We start from the raw sequence: 16,828 nt of genomic DNA on the forward strand, positions 1-16,828 counted from the left end.
TGTTTGCTGATTATGTCAAGATGCCCTGAAAAAATATCGCATTGTTATTTATGTAAAATATCGCATATGTTCTTTGTCTTGAGATGCTTTTCTTGATTTAGAAACGTTAATAATAATCATAAATTGAATAGATTCTTAACGTACCTAATGATCGGGTTATGAGAGTCTATCTACAAAAATTACACGGCCAAATCATCAGAGAAATATATTAGGCACCTGCATCGAAGTGCTTCAGAATTATTTGAAGTAACTAAATAATAGAGGTACTGTTTCCTATATTTGAAACTCTTCAGAAATATATATTATTTTCACAAAAATCACAATAAGAGACATGTTAGAGGTACTTCATTTATTTATCTCAAGAGATATTTAAGCGAGTACGCTGAAAAGGTAACAAATATACATGACACATACTTTTCTTACCACACTTGCCGCAATATTGTTTTGAGTACACCTAAATAAAGTGGAAAAAAATATCTTGCGTACCATCATGACCTTGTCTTCACTGAACTCTTCAACTAAGCGTATAATAATACTTGAGTAAACTTGTAGCGCCAGGGTATTCCCGGGCAATAACTTTGCTCAGAGCTCTTTTTCATTGTACCTCTCAATTTCCAACTTCCCTTGAGCACTTGTAGAGTTCATTCACCTGTAAAGGAACAGAATAAAACTTACTTTAAATGGACAAAAATATATAAATGTTCACATTTTTTTTCAATTCCATTGAAGTTTAATTGTTTTTCGATTTGCCTTTAGAAAATGTTCATGATATATTAAAGCTGACTAGTATATCACTTTCCTTACGTTCTTAGAATCATGTATAATATGCGTAAGTTAACTTATGATATAAAAATTGTCTTTATATATTGTTCCATACAATTATTTTAACTTCATTAAGGTGATTAAACACAAATTGCAAACTGTATCACAACGACAAAGCCCGCCATGGCCAGATGAGTTAAAGCGTTCGACTCGTAATCTGAAGGTCGCTGGTTCGAACCCCGGTCGCACAAAACATGCTCGCCCTTTCAGTCGTGGGGACGTTATAATGTGACGTTCAATCCCACTATTCGTTGGTAAAAGAGAAGCCCAAGAGTTGGCGGTGGGTGGTGATGACTAGCTGCCTCCCCTCTAGTCTTACACTGCAAAATTACGGACGGCTAGCGCAGATAGCTCTCGAGTAGTTTTGCGCAAACTTCAAAAACAAACATAACGACATCTTTTGTTCCATATATGATATGGCTTGCGAAAGTACAATAAATTAGATAACCTATGATTCTTAGAATCGACCAACAACTGATCAGAGAATGTTTGACTTAGCACAAAGCTCCTAATAAGTTATCTGTGCTATATACGCGAGGGGAAAAGAACCACGGATTTTAGCGCGACAACCAGAAATTGAAATCTAATGCAGTGTGTGATTATTATTACCAATGCTAAATATTTCCTCCAACAGGAAAGAATTCCATATGCGTTCACTTGTGCCACGTATCTGAGAACAAGAAAAATCATTTGGGGTAATATCGTAAAACTATTACATATGATTTATAGTGCTACGAGTATCTGGGAATGTTTTGTTTTTACGCTCTTTCATGTTTCCTATTGTGTATAAAGCATTGGTCTAATATGTGGATTTAATGCTGAGTATGAATGCACAAAATTGGGTTTATTAACTTATTAATTATTTAAAATTTTTATTTACACAGTTAGCTTCCTTTTTATGAATACTTCTTGGTACATTGGAAGTACATCCTGTTACATATATTAAATATTTTAAACTGAAAGGGTCGGCATGGTTAGTTGACAAGGGCGTTAGTTTCCAATTTGTGGCTTGGGGGTTTGAATCCTTGTCCCACCAAACATGCTCATCCTTTCAACTGTGGGAGCGTTATAATGTGTTTTGGCACTGAATGCAGGGGAAAAAAATCACTATTTAAAAAATATTTGTTTATAATTTTTCTAGGTTCACAGAGGTTAAATTATTGAATTGTCTCCCCCGTTTATGTGACGTTTGATCACATATATACATGAAACATGCACGTAACTCTGCATTATGTATAAATACACTTGCCAAGTTAACATGTTTGCATTGCTATTTGATCTAAAGGCATGAAACTATGAAATTTAACGAAGAAATGCTTAGATCAGATCATGTGGTAGTAAACCCAAGATATAACGTACGAAATGTAAGAGGGGCTATTCAGTTTCGTAATCCGTACTTATCTCATATGAGGTCAGGTTAGGCACCACGTTCCTTTAGAGGTAAAGCCGTGTTCTTCTTTACGAGGCAAGTAGCCTCGTTCCTTATTTACGTGTATATCCTAGTACAACAGTTATGTAAGTTGTGTTATACGTATATGTCATGTACTTTCATATAATGTTACACATAATGCTGTTATTGCAATAACTAACTAAATTAAAAATGATTTTGTCGTTGTTGTATTACTTTACATTATGTTTCAGTATTTTAAATAATGTGATTTTTTCTTGCGACTTTATTTCCAGCCAAAATTCATACTAAATCAATCCAAATTAACAGTAATTCAAGGTCTTCGTTGTGAATCTCTCGTCTTTCAAGAATTTGATTAAGATGTTGCTATTTGGACGTATTATATGATATTTTGATATAAAAAAGTATTTCATAGTTACTTCTTGCAAACAAATTTGCTGTCTTCTGAATTTGCTTTTATGATTTTAGTGAAAATTTTCAATAAAAATGAAAAATTTATTTTTCAGACAACATTGAAAAAACAACAACTAATGGTTATGAGACGTTTACTGAAAATTATAGAAGTTGTTAGAGTGAATATTTGCACGGATAAGTATCATTTTCTGAGATATATTATTCAAACATAAATACAACTTCAACAATAACATTTAACTTCAGTATATTAGCCAGCAGGTAGCGCTAATGCTTGAAGTTGGAAACATTTTGGCGAAATGGACTCGAATTAATTTATTACGTTAAATAGTTATGATGTGACAGATAATGTAAAAAAGTATAACTAAAATTTTATACAGGATTTAATGCTAGGCTATGGCTAAAATTTTGAATTCCATGTATGCCCTGAGATTAGCATCTCGAAAGGCCGAATAAAGTAGAGTAGGATGGATAGTACTACACCTTGTTTACATGGCTGTTACTACTAATTAATAAAAGTTAATATTTTCAGTTGTCAATACATTCCTTTATAATGTACAGAGAGGAGCCATTTAGCATCGTAATCTCAGGACGAACACCCACAATATTATGAGTATGTTATTTCGTGAAGGGCGTTTTGTATGTTTACGAGGAGATTATTATTGTGAGGAAATAGTGATTTAAATTATTGATAAGTCCCAGATATTCAGGTGAGTGAGTGATTGTGGTGGTAAGAATAAAGAGAATATCGGATTTAGTTTATTTAACACTCCTACGAAAAGTGGGGCCTAATAGGCCCCAGAACAACTTGAAAGGTTATTAATATTAGGCTAATAATTTTGTATTTAAATGAAATTGCCATTTAAATCTGTTAATGAATGGATTAACGAGATTCCCACTGTCCCTATCTACTATCTAGCGAAACCATAGCCAGGGGAACGGGCTTGTGGAAATCAGGACTAGAAACGTCTTTTCGTAGGAGTGTTAATTAAAATAAGTTTAACAGTGAGAAATCTGAAAATGATAGTGGTGCGGCTCCAACTGAAGTAATATTTGCAGTTATGGTTCTCGTATTAAAGGAACATTAAAAACAAACACTAGGTGAGCTTCAAGAAAAGATATAAAAGTTTTTAATGTGTCTATTCTAGAATTTAGAGTAACAGTTAGAAATGATTTTAAACCAATATTCAATGTTTTGAAGGTTTTTGAACAATCTTCCTCTACGTGATATACTTGAATGGTTAAATTAAAAAACGGAATATTATGAAAAGATTTTTATGCATTATAGGCCACATTTAGGCTAGTTCTATGAATGTATTTATTTGGAATTGGTTTGCTTAATTGTTTTCATTCTGTAGTTTCTGCTGTACTCAACCAACATTGAACCACCAGTATTGTATGGTGTATATAATATATATGATTGTAATAGAAGAAATAGCTAGTATCATGTTACTTCAAAACAATGTTGTTACCAAAATGCAATTTCTCAAAAATGAATATAGGCTAGTTTTAACAAACTTAAAAAGCTGCTTGTAGACTACAAGTTTAAAACCAGTACAATTTATGTGTTTGGCATATACCTTATTTATTAGATATAAATAAATCTCGACCAGGAATATTGTGAGCAGAAATACTGTTACCTACGTGTAGCTTGACTTGAGTCCATTGTGTTAAACAAGTTCACAGGTAACCAGAAGTAATGAACTATTGCCAGTTGAAAAATGAAGTGTTTCAAGAGATATTACTGAATTTCAATGAAGTTAAAACATACTGTGTATATAAATTAAAATTTTTGAGAAAAAAAGTCAAATAATGATAGTAAGCACTTTTAATGTTTGTTCCAAACAGTGTTAATTAACAGAATTTTGAAAGAGTAAATCATGCTTTTTTTCAGATTTAAAACTAGATATCCATTAGCTAGTTTACAGTAAGTTTCATGCAGTTTGGTTAAGTATTTCCACTTTTACATAGTGCAGAAAGGGTAGTTAAGAAATCGAACAAATACTTAAGAAAACTCATTTCTGAAAACATGTTGAAAATACTTGATTAAATAGCAGCTTTTCAAGTATTTTTCTAAATGTCCTTACATTAGATTTCAACATTATGTTAATAAAACAACTTAAATTATTATGTCTATAATTTATCCTGATTCTCCATAAAGCTTTTGTTTTTTAAACATAGGTACCATGTTGGTGATATCCATCCATTCATGATTTTAGAATAAATTTCATCAGGACAAGTATTTGTATTCTGTACAAGGTTCTTAGAGTTTTCTAAAATTTCTTGGTCTTCTACGTAAAGAATTTTAGAAAAAAATATTTTCACCTTTTAAAGAAATTGGTTAGTTTAGAAATCTGTTTCTGTTCACTTCTCTGTGAGAAAAAAAGTAATGCATACTATTTGAATTCTTTTATTTCCTCTGTCATAAGGTTTTTATTTGAGATTTCTTAAACGATCAATATAATCCTCATCTCTTTTTATTGCTGTTAGTACTAGCATAAAAATACTATAATTCAAATTGATGTATTTGAGCAATGTTAAAAACTGTGTAATCCCTTAACTATAGCTTAGCTTTGGTATGTTTTTGTTTAATTTTTATAAACTTCATTATCTTTTGTTGCAAGTTAGAAGTGCCAGTTTCTAGAACTGCTAATAGTAACTCCACTTTATGAGCCAGTCATCTGTTAGATAAATAAAACTGTCCTAATTGGAGTTTAGCTATTACTACTAGTATTCAAATATTTTTGAATATTTGAAATTCCTGACCTTCTCTTCCTTAGCTTCATGTTTAAAAGACAAACTAACAGAAAAAATATAAGTAAACATTTGTTTTCCCTTTTAAGCAATCTTGGCTGAAGTATACTTGGCATTTTTTTAAACCTCAATAACTCTGATTCTGTCCTAAGCCTTTAGCTAAATTTGTACAGGGTTATATTTCTCAAAAACACAACTCAACTTGTAATTTTAATTTAACCAAGATTTGGTAATGCTAATGAAAGCAATGACTGCCACTAAAGTATTCAGTTTTAGCAAATTCCTTTAAAGACTTGTAGTGTTGTTTGTATCATACAGGAATAATGTAACTTCAAGTATTATAAATTTTCAGGTAATTGATGAATCATAAGTAAACAGAAGTGAATTCTTAAGAACATAGTGTAACTTGTGGATTACTATACATTATAACAAAGTCACTTTCACTCACATTTCACAATTCCATCAGTTATTAAAATAACAATATATTTTTTGAATAAAATTAATAGAAAGACAGTTTTGTAAGATATTAAAGTGATTTGACTCGGCACTATGAAACTATATTGAATATACTAACAACAAATTCTTTCAATGAAAGTAAGAATAATGAGTAATTTGAATTTATAGTGAAAAAGCACAATGTTTACTTATTTAACATGCCTGTAAAAATGAGTAGTACTAATATAATATAAACTTCATGATGGCTTACTTTGTATTAAGTGTTCACAGGTGGGGATTAGTATGTGAATGGTCCGACTTTTTACACAGCACCATTCAACATGGTATTATCTGTTTGATTTCAGAGTTGTCAGTTATTGATTTGTGCAATACTGCTGATTTAGTGGCATTTCATTATGAAGGAGAGCAAATACCAAATACAATATACAGAGATAATTAAAAACAGTGCAGATATACATTTTGGATATTCTAGAGGTGATGTAAATACAATATAAAAATTGTTATGGACAAAAATGTTTTTATTTTTCATGAGAACATCACCTTGCACTCTGTGTTTAATTCAGACAGATTCTATCATTTCACTTGTATATCTTGAGTATTGATACTTGTGTAACAAAAAATTTGTATGTTTTACTAAAAGCTTGCAAGAGTTCATGTTGATATGCTTGGTAGTTTTAGAATTATAGCTAACATTACTTCTTCAATAGGGGGTTGGTTCAGTGCACCAACCATATGCACACTCAGTTAATGAATTAGTGCATAACTGTTGCTTGACATGTTTTTGTTGAAAAGATAAGAGTTTTATTGCAAGTTGTAAACCCAAGGTAATTTTTTTTTTTTTTAAATTCAAATTATAGTTTGCTATAAAACCTGTATTAGAGAAGTTGTCTGTTGGATAGGTGTAGAAATTCATATGCTTTACAATGGCTGTGAATTTTCCATTTTATATGACCATTGAGTAATTCAGTATTTTTTATATACCAACTATATTTGTAATGTAACATGCATTACTATGTCTAACATTTGTGGAATAAAGATTTTGATTAAAATATTTTATTATCTGTATCTCAGTGCAAATAAAGTGTGTGTGTGTGTGTGTGTGTGTGTGTATATATATATATATATATGTGTGTGTGTGTGTGTGTGTGTGTGTGTGTATTAAAAATGTTCTTAATAATGATAACCTTTGTTATTTCATCATGATTAAGATATTTGGAAGCATGTGTGTTGCTTATGTTCCAGTTAAAATAAAAGTTTGAATTTTGGTAAAAAGAAAAAAAAAGTTCTGAATGCAGTTTTCTTTTTGTTTAAATGAATAAATTTGGAGAAATTGAAAATCGATAGCTTTTTAAAATTTTAAATTTTGTTATGTTGACTGAAATGTTTTAATTCAGAAGCATTGACTTGCAATGGTTGATATGATTCATCCAATTAAATTTTGATGTCATTTGTTACTTTCTCAAGGGTACATGCATTCTTGCCTTTGACAAATTTTGATTTCTAACTGGATTGTTTGAATATTTCATGCATATCGAAGTTTTTGTTTGTGAGTTATAAAATGAAAGAGGATATGAGTTTATGTTGTATTTTTATATATGATATCGTTCTCTTTGTACATTGGTTTGTTTGTTCAGAACATAGTATGATTAAAACATATTTTTAATTAAGCCATGTAAACAAGTAATGTGAATAATTAATTTACTCTAAAAATTTATTTTGTTTAAGTTTGTAATTTTTTTCATTATTATTAAACCATTTAACTGTATTAAAATGCATATATTAAATAAGATTTTTTTTTTCATTTTGAGCAGTTGTTTTTTAACCAGTAACAAGATTTTTAGGTCAAGGCTTGTAACTTTTATACGACTTGTTTGCTGGGTGAAAATCATCTAAAGTCACTAATGGCTAAATACCTTGTAGCTATCTCTAATATGTTAAATTATCTGATTGAAATGTTATTACATTTTATCAAAATTGTTTAAAGTTATTTTTGTTCATTTAACATAGTGTCAAATTGTTTAAGATAAATCATGCAAGTTTAAGTAATTTGTTTTGAGTTCATTAAGATTGTTTTTATTTAGAGTTCTTTTTATTTCTTTTCAGTGACTTGTTAAAAGTGAAAAAGTGATGGTATAAACCTCAAAGTTCATTTTTTGTGTGTATTACCATCATTATGTATGACTTGTTTAACTAATTTAACATTTTTTCCGTAGGTGAAACAACCATGCATATACTGTGTTAACAGCATAAACAAATGGCTACAGATATCGGAGATATTGTTAAGCAAGGCTATGTGAGGATTCGTAGTCGTAAACTGGGAGTAAGTACACAAACTGTTTATTTAGATTCATGTACAACACTCTGAAATATATAATGTTATGCTGGCATAATACAAATTTTATATATAATTTAGAAGTTTAAAATATTTAAAAAAATGACTTTTTCTTGTTCTTTGATTAGATGTAATTTTCTATGTAGTATTGTTATGAATAAAAGTTAGTATAATGTTAGATCTTACCTTGAGAACATGACATCCAGCAGTTGATATGCAGTTATGTGATGGTAGTAGTTATGAAGTAAATAATTATGTTTTATTGTATATAGAAAACAGTTTGTGAATTGTAACATAGAAAGAGCAACAGCAAGAGAAGTGTTGCTAATGTTTTGTCAATAATTAATAAATGCTTGTATTTTTACAGCAAAATAATTTTTGTTGGGTTCAAGTTGATGACTGGTATGGTATGCTCAAACATCCATTCACATACACAAATGAAAAATGTTCAATAATTACACTTGAGATATTTCCATATTTTTGTGTATTAAAAAAACAACTTTTTTAATGGTTCCATTAATCTGTTTTGTAAAGAAAATTGAGTAACTAACTATAGCTATACTTTGATAATTGAAACTAAATATGTTTGGCAGTTGTTAATAGTTAAACTGTATGTATGCATAGAAGTGGGCTAGTTGTAATAATACTGATATTAGAAACTGATGGTTGTTTTTTACAGTAAAGTTTCAAGCTCTTGTTATTGCTTTCAGATTTGGCAGAGACGATGGATTGTTTTACGGCGAGCTTCTAGTAAGGGTCCTCGTCGACTAGAAAAGTACCTAGAGGAAAAAACAGCTTCTTGTGGAGGGAGCCACAAGGTTGCTGTTCTAAGTACTGTAACTGTTGTATCTCGTTTGACTTCAAGTATCAAGAAGCATGCATTTTCAATCTGTTTTCAGGATGCAGAAACTAAATGTTTGGCTTCTGACTCTGGTAAATGAAGCATTAAAGTCTTCCTTTTCTATGTTTCACATCTGATTAAATGTATTACTGGATTTCAGTCCATGAAGGTATTTGTAGACATTCTTACATTGGTTTACATCCAAACTTCAACCATCCATATTTTGTCACTGTCAAATTATGGTATATGTAAAGTATGAAAAACTGTAAAATAATTTATATTTGAGTTGGCAGCATCCCTTGTCAATATTGTTGTTTAATATAAAATATATTTAACTAGATTTCAAAGATGTGTAATTATGACCTTGACAAATAACAGCATGCAGTAATTTAAGTTTGTGAACAGTAATTGACAAAACAGTACACAGAATAAGAAATCATCAACATTTTATTTTGTTTTTAAAGAAAGGAATTTGAAAATGGTGGACGAAACACTGTTCAAGACAATAAATATTGGTATTTGTAAAAAATAGGTTTAAGAAAAGTAAATATTTTACTTGGTGTAATATTATGAATTGTTTTTGTACTTTTTAAGATAAATGTAGATGATTGATTAAAACTGTGTTTAATTCAATTAAGTCATAAGTTTTACATAAGAATGAAAAACCCTATGCCTTTAACACTTCATTTTTTTTGTACACAAAATTATATACATACATGATGATACAGTATTATTAAAAAATATTTTCTTTTTGTGCCTACCATAATTCTTTCCATTTCTCAGACTTAATTTTACTTACAGATATTTTACACCTTACACTTGTCTCACTGGGGAAGCTAAGATTAAATGTTTACTATTTTAATGCCAGATCTTGAAGCAGACACGTGGGTGAAGCTTTTAGCTCAAGAATGTCTTTTACCTCAGACAGGCCTTATTACTGGGGAACCCGACATTCTCAGTCCTGGAATCCAGAAAGAGCTTCAAGGTAAAGTTGCCAGATTTGTAGACTGTGGTTTCCAACTAGAGAAGCTCATTATATGTTAACCTATATCTAGACAGTTTTGTCATCCAGTTGTTTTTACTCTTAATACTTCCCTTGTACATAATTCTGTGCTAGTAATTTACCTTTACCAAAGTAAAAGATAGTAATACAATTTAAAAGAACTCTAAATTTTTTATCTCTGAGCTGAAGATTTCTCTTTGCAAAAACCAAAGCTAAATAATGTTGTCCTATGTTTCCAATGTATAAATTTCAGTACCATTTTTGGTTGTTTAAATGTACATGATATGAGAAAAACAGTCATGTGTTTTAAATTATTGTCAAATCCACACTGGTGTTGGTCATGTGGTTTGCATAATTTAGATACTTTGTTTTAATACCATTACTGTTATGAAGCATGTTGCCTTTTGACAAAACATACCAGACAGTTGCCTTTTATTTCTGCAGCTGCTTGCTCCTGATCAAGAATGGTTTACCTTTCAAAAATATGCATGCTAAAGGTTTTTATAATGTCCTAAACTTTTTATATTTTTCATTGGAAGTTTTTTAATTCTTGTAAAAAAATCCATTATCCTCAAATTTATATTCATGAAGTAAATGAGTATAATTATTATATATCATTTTAAAAACTATAATGTCATAAAAGAACTGTTATTATATGAGGAATGAATGTATAATCTTGCTTTACATGTTAATTTACGTTTGTAAATTTGTATACCTGATCATATTAGCAAATTTTAATCCTTATTTTTAAAGTCATAATTTAAGTTTCAAATAATATTAAATTTTGTATATAAAACTTATTTTCATGTGTTATTAACTTTGAAAAATATTTGGTTTTGATAATAATGTTCAGATATTCTTAAAGTTGAATACCTAATTGTTCTCTCTTTTTCATATTGCACCATTTTATTATTATACAAGATTTTAAATGCCACAACAAATACATTTTTAAAGCTGTTTGTATTTCTTTATAGTGTAGTAGTTTACAGAAAAGTTTTGAAATTTGTGCTTGTGCAGAATAGGTTTTCATTCCAGTTTTAATTATACTTATGTTTTCTAGCTTCATTAGCTAATGAGTTTAGAATCATTTGGAACTTAAGATACACAGAATCTGTACAAGTTTTTATAAAATGTCCAACAAACCCATCTATTTTGTATAGAACAATTTCATGTGTACCTGATGCCAACTCCTAAACTTGATGTGTTTGGAGAGTGTTTGTTGCAAGTAACTCATGAAAATATTTACTTGTGGGATACAACCAATCCTCGTATAAAATTAGTAACCTGGCCTCTAACTGCTCTCAGGCGATACGGAAGTGATTTTACAAAATTTACCTTTGAAGCTGGAAGGTAGGTTGATTATATTGTTCACTAAATATATTCGTGATTAGGTTAACTTTGAATTATAGTAAGCTATTGTCCTATTGGTAATAATTTCAGGAGTTACCTCCATAAAATTTAGTTATGCCTCAATGCAGTCTTTTTCAAATCTGTTCACAGCTGGATAAGTTTTGGAGTGTGGTAGTTTGTAATGTTTAGAAAAAAAAGTTAATTACATTACTAAAGGAATCATAAGTTATTTTGTTAATAAGCTAAATTACTGATTGGGACCAACATAAAATAAAATATAAATTGAAATACCATCAATGTTGCAATTAATTCCAATAATTACTGCAGAAAATCTTCTATGTAGTTTACATGGAAAAAGATAAATTTCTCCACCTTTTGTCAGTTCTTTAAACTAGATGTTGTTACAAGCAAAACATAAAATTACTATTTATGAGGCAGTATGTGAACTCCACCAGTAGAGAATGATACAGAAACAAGTTCTTAATTTTAAAGGTTAATATTCTGTACATTATTTATCTGAATAAAAAGCCCATGAAATTTGTCTACTTATTCTGTCACGTGGACTACCGTAAGTGCTGGAGTGATCAAATACCCTATGAATACATGAAAGTTATATTTTGTCATTAGTTACTTTGAACCTATTATAAGCATAATTAAATTATTAGGGATGAAGAAATGCAGGTAAGTTGTAGAAAGTGGTCAAAGATATGGAAGTCTAGGAATGGATGGCTGGCTTTATGTAAGAAAATTGGCAAGAGCTAATGGCAACATTTCTTTTTCTTGTCTCAATTTCTATGATAAGATTTAGATTGAAAAAAATTTTGGAAATAGCTGAGAAATGATAGAAACAGTTTAACACGTATTATTATCTTTATAGCTTAAAATGTAAAAAAAAAAATATGAATCTTTAAATTTATCTCGGGCTCATATCTGTCTGGATTACTGAGCATTAAAGCAGGAAGAACTACTTAATTGCCTTTGAGCAAATATTATATCAATTAGTGTCTTTAAAGTAACCAACTACTCAAAATCAGGGTTCCAAACTACCCAGAAAACTGAAACATTGCAATTATGCTTCCTTGGTGTTAAGCACAAAGCTATATAATCTTTAACTGCTGGCAGACAGTTTTCACCACCATTAAAATGGTATATATTGGTATACTGTGGATTTATTGAGTTAAAATGCTTGTAAACATTTTTTTGCCCATAATCATATCAGGTAAGTTTACTGTGTAGTAAGTTGTATAGGCAACTGCTAAATATTCTTAAGACTTAAAAAATCTTTTTTGAATATCATTCTTATGTTTATCATATTAGTACAATAAATAAATTGGCTAACCAGCTACTTACTTCATTATTTCTAATTATAATCATGAAATGTTTCTCTTTTCATTATTTGATTTTAAAGAAGATCAGTGTGGAACTGCTGTGTGTTTTAACCTAAAAACAAATATAATGACTACTATGTGGTGGTATTCAGTCAACATAAGTAAGAAATGTCCAGGTTATTTGTTTAAAAAAAAAAAAAAAAGTGGCAACTTTCAGAAGTAGTTTATGATGTGAAATGAAAGATAATTAAAAACAACAACAAAATAACACTGCACAACAATTTTTCTGAAAAGTTTTGCTTCCTGAAAAGTGTTTGCTGATTGTGACAGGTGGGTATGCACAAATATAGTTTTAATTTTGCTTCATCACGTAGGAACTCTGAAATATAGACAGTTAACTCTTTACCGGCAATAACATATTTAATTGTGTTTATGTTTCTAATATGCTATTAAGTTCAATATAATTAAAAGTGTTTTGCTCCTGATTTTTGTTTGTATTCAATGTCCGGTGCATCACGTTGCAGTGCCCAACAGTAGTCAGCAAGCATTGACGAATTCCAGTTGCCCTGATATCATTTTTCCATTGTAGCAAAACTGAAGATTTCGATGAAATGGTATGTGATGGGCAAATTTGGATGTGATTTTTGTGATCAGCAGCCAAAAATATATAAGGAACACCCGACAGTGTTCAAGAAGCAAAAACTTTGTTGTGCAGTGTAATGTGAATAAAAATAGGAAAATTAGTAATACCAATGTTAGAAAAATGCAGTTGAAAAGTTTTATGAAGGCAGATCACACTTTTTTCTTTCCTTTGTGTGTATACTAAACAATTAATCAATTAGCAAATACCACTGATTGCTCACTTCTAATCAGCATGCAATAAGAGGACATTAGAGTATGACTTTAGGTGACATGTAGGTCAACTTATCTTAGAAAACTCCTCATGATAATGAGTTTGCGATGTGTTTTATATGCCATTAACAACAAAGCAAACTTCGTGCATTTTAATGGCTCTTATATGAAGTCTTCTGATACTGATGATAAATTTGTCAAAGAATGCTGAATTCGGTTAGATTTTTATGACTAATAGCACTGTAATCTTTTACAGGCACTGTTTTACAGGAGAAGGGATGTTTGTTTTTTACACAGTAGAAGGAGAAAGGATATATTGTAAAGTTCATCAGGCAACTTTAGCTATAGCCAGAGCTCATTATAAAGTGAAAAAACAAACGGAAAAATCTCAAGCTTCCGACAAGGTATATCTTTTACTTATTCTCCATACATTTTTTACTTAGTTAAGAATACAACAAAATTATTAGGTACATTAAGACTATTTCTTTATTTTTGTTCAGAAGTCTGAATGTTTTTAACATCTGTAGGGGTTTCCAGAACATATGGGCAATTGATCAAAGTCTGTTGCCCCAAAGATTGGTTGATGATTGGGAGTATGATGCATATGAATGAAATTTGCAAAGTACGTGACCTCAGTAATATTGTTAGGGGATAGGGTGAGGATTCCTGAATCTATACCTTTCCATTTCTGAATTGTTTGCCTGTCTCTATATATAGGTTGAGTCGGAAGTATAAACATCTCACCCCAGTAAGGAAGTGGTAATTTTTTTTATATTTTTATAAAAACGTTGACAGGGTGTATGTTGATATAATAAAGCAGATTCATAGTATATAAAATACAGAGATGTTTAGGGTTTAACTTCAAAGTTGCAATATTGTTTACTGCCATATCTTTATTGTATTTGATAGGAGTTGGTGTACAAAAAAATGTCAACTTATCACACAACAGTTGATACAGTGAATTCTTGTGAGGGTTTATCTTCCCTCACTGAAAGTTGTGAGACAGAGTCCCCAGTAAATGAGGAAGTTGCAGAACCACCCAAAAGCAACCACAGAAATCCACAAGATCTGGCTTTGAGGTCTTCCCTTGCAAATACCTCCAAGTGTAGCCTTCGCTCACATTTGTTATCTTGTAACATGCACAGACAAGACCAGTAAAACTGTATCTGGATAATGGAACCAAACACTTAACCATGAACTCAGGTGTTGGTACACTTATGGTTTACGTTCCAAACTGCATGCATTTCTGTATATAAAAAAACAAATTCGATAACTACATGGTGTAAGTATATTCTGACCGAAATGGTTTAGCTCTTTGTTCCAGGACATTTCATATTTCTGAACCTTTATTCTTAAATTTTAAAATCACTTGTTAAATTGTGTTGTGAAATGAAAGAAAGAACTAATAAATATACATTATATATATCAACCTTTGTATAGAAGACCCAAATGTCTCCAATAACGTAAGGATATATATTTAATAGTACTGTTTGGAAGGAAAAGTTTATTTGTGCAACAAAGAAAAATGAAAAACTGTTTTGAAATGTTAATACCTATATTTTGGTATTAAATAATAAATTTTAGACAACAGTTTGTTGTTTCACAGGAATGTTCAGCAATTTGTTGCATATATAGAGAATTTGGAGTCTAAAACTGTGAGTATAAAAATATATATATATATTTGATTTCTTTTAATCACTTTGTCTTGCAAAATGTTTCAATGAAGGTAAATGTAATTTAGTAGCAAAGCATTTAACTTTTATCAGATGCTTCTGAAATAGATTGCACAGAGACTACCTATGAATCCCTCAATATGTATTATGCTAGAGTTAGGTATAAAAATATTAAACAATGTTGATTAGTCAGCTCAAGTGTTCGAGTTGGAAATGGTTAATTGTCTTCATGTGTTTATTGCATATAATGAACCATTAAGTTTCAAGTCATAATAAATATTCTGTCACTTCTAACTTCTGATAATTTCTAAAACTAAAAATGAAATATCTGGGTAATTGTGTTGAATTAACATTTTTTAAAGTTACCGTTTTCAGGAAAGTGTACAATTGAAGAGGGTTTGGATTATACATATTTTCCACCAAACATTTCCAAAATATCACAATTATCTGTGTATGTAATATAGCTTGTTTGAACAAATGATAAAACTGAAGTATTAAATACATTAATGCTCTACAATTATGATTTTAGAATGACTTCAATAAATATTTTCTTTAACCTCATCTCTTAGAAAGTGCCTAAAGGAGGCTGCATGAGAAAATAATTTTGCATATTTTGTAAAAGGTTGTGATAATGACTTACTAGTTGTCAATAAAGAAGTATATTTAAGAAAGTAAATTACTATAAATTTAATGAATGTACCAAAACTGAAAGTGATTAAAAGGTATACATTTTAAATTTTGTACCTTGAATATGTTTAAATATTGAATTACAATTTTAAGGACAGGTAGCGTGGTTTTAATTAACTCAGTCAAAAGTTGACTTAATTAGTGTAAATTAAATTTCTTTTATAAATAATAAAATACAATTAGCAGCTGGGGGAGGGACTAGTTTTTGTATCTCAATTAGGTTTTCCATATTAACTCCCTTTATCTAAATCTTTCAAATGTTGAAGATATTAAAGTACTTCTAACACTATATATTTGGTCCCTCACTGGGCTTTGTGCTAGGTTTGAGATGAAATATGAAATTTGGCAACTAACTGGAATTTTTGCTAACAGCAAACACTTTAAGTTCAAGGTAAAATACTAGAACAATCTTTCAGCTCTGGAATCATTAGATCATGGAAATTATTGTAGTTTTAAAGGTAATTTAAACACACTTACAAAAAATAGTTTTAAATACAGAACAGAAAATGTTTTCACCTTGGAGTGCATCAGACTTCTCTTTCAAAACCTTTATGATTTTTAATAGATTGCTAGATATTTTCTTGCTCAAGGTAATGGGAACATTGAGTTGTATTACTTATTTACATCTTAATGGCAGTCAAGACAAAATATTTGATGCTTTCCAATGCTTTTACTTTGCACAAAGGACTCGTTAAAATTGCAAATTTGCTTTTTTATTTTACCATGAAATAAGTTGTTAAAATTGGAAGATCTTTATACTATATTTTGATGAACATAAATCAGTTAATGGAGCACAAGCTGCATTACTCTGAAATTGAAAGCAGGAGTAGTAGAAAAACATTTTACTAAAATTTCAAATTTCATTACAACCAACTTTGTTTTGTGTGATCACTAACATTAAATGGCTAAAT

At 30.0% G+C, this 16,828-nt stretch overlaps 1 protein-coding gene across 12 annotated transcripts in view; it reads left to right on the top strand.

Moving 5' to 3' along the window:
- Positions 1–15,966, top strand: part of LOC143249135 (docking protein 5-like) — a 31,194-nt gene extending 15,228 nt beyond the window's left edge. For 6 of the 12 annotated variants that reach the window (XM_076498498.1, XM_076498509.1, XM_076498582.1 and 3 more), the window contains 6 exons: positions 8,065–8,171; positions 8,894–9,116; positions 9,893–10,009; positions 11,188–11,377; positions 13,814–13,961; positions 14,467–15,966. In XM_076498498.1, coding sequence (XP_076354613.1) covers positions 8,106–8,171; positions 8,894–9,116; positions 9,893–10,009; positions 11,188–11,377; positions 13,814–13,961; positions 14,467–14,715 — 993 coding nt within the window. In that variant the 5' untranslated portion in view covers positions 8,065–8,105 and the 3' untranslated portion in view covers positions 14,716–15,966. The other 6 variants (XM_076498572.1, XM_076498518.1, XM_076498543.1 and 3 more) reach the window with 6 other exon arrangements.
- The last annotated feature ends 862 nt before the right edge of the window (positions 15,967–16,828 follow it).

The sequence above is a fragment of the Tachypleus tridentatus genome, chromosome 1 (genome assembly GCF_004210375.1).
Source record: "Tachypleus tridentatus isolate NWPU-2018 chromosome 1, ASM421037v1, whole genome shotgun sequence".
NCBI lineage: Eukaryota > Metazoa > Arthropoda > Merostomata > Xiphosura > Limulidae > Tachypleus > Tachypleus tridentatus.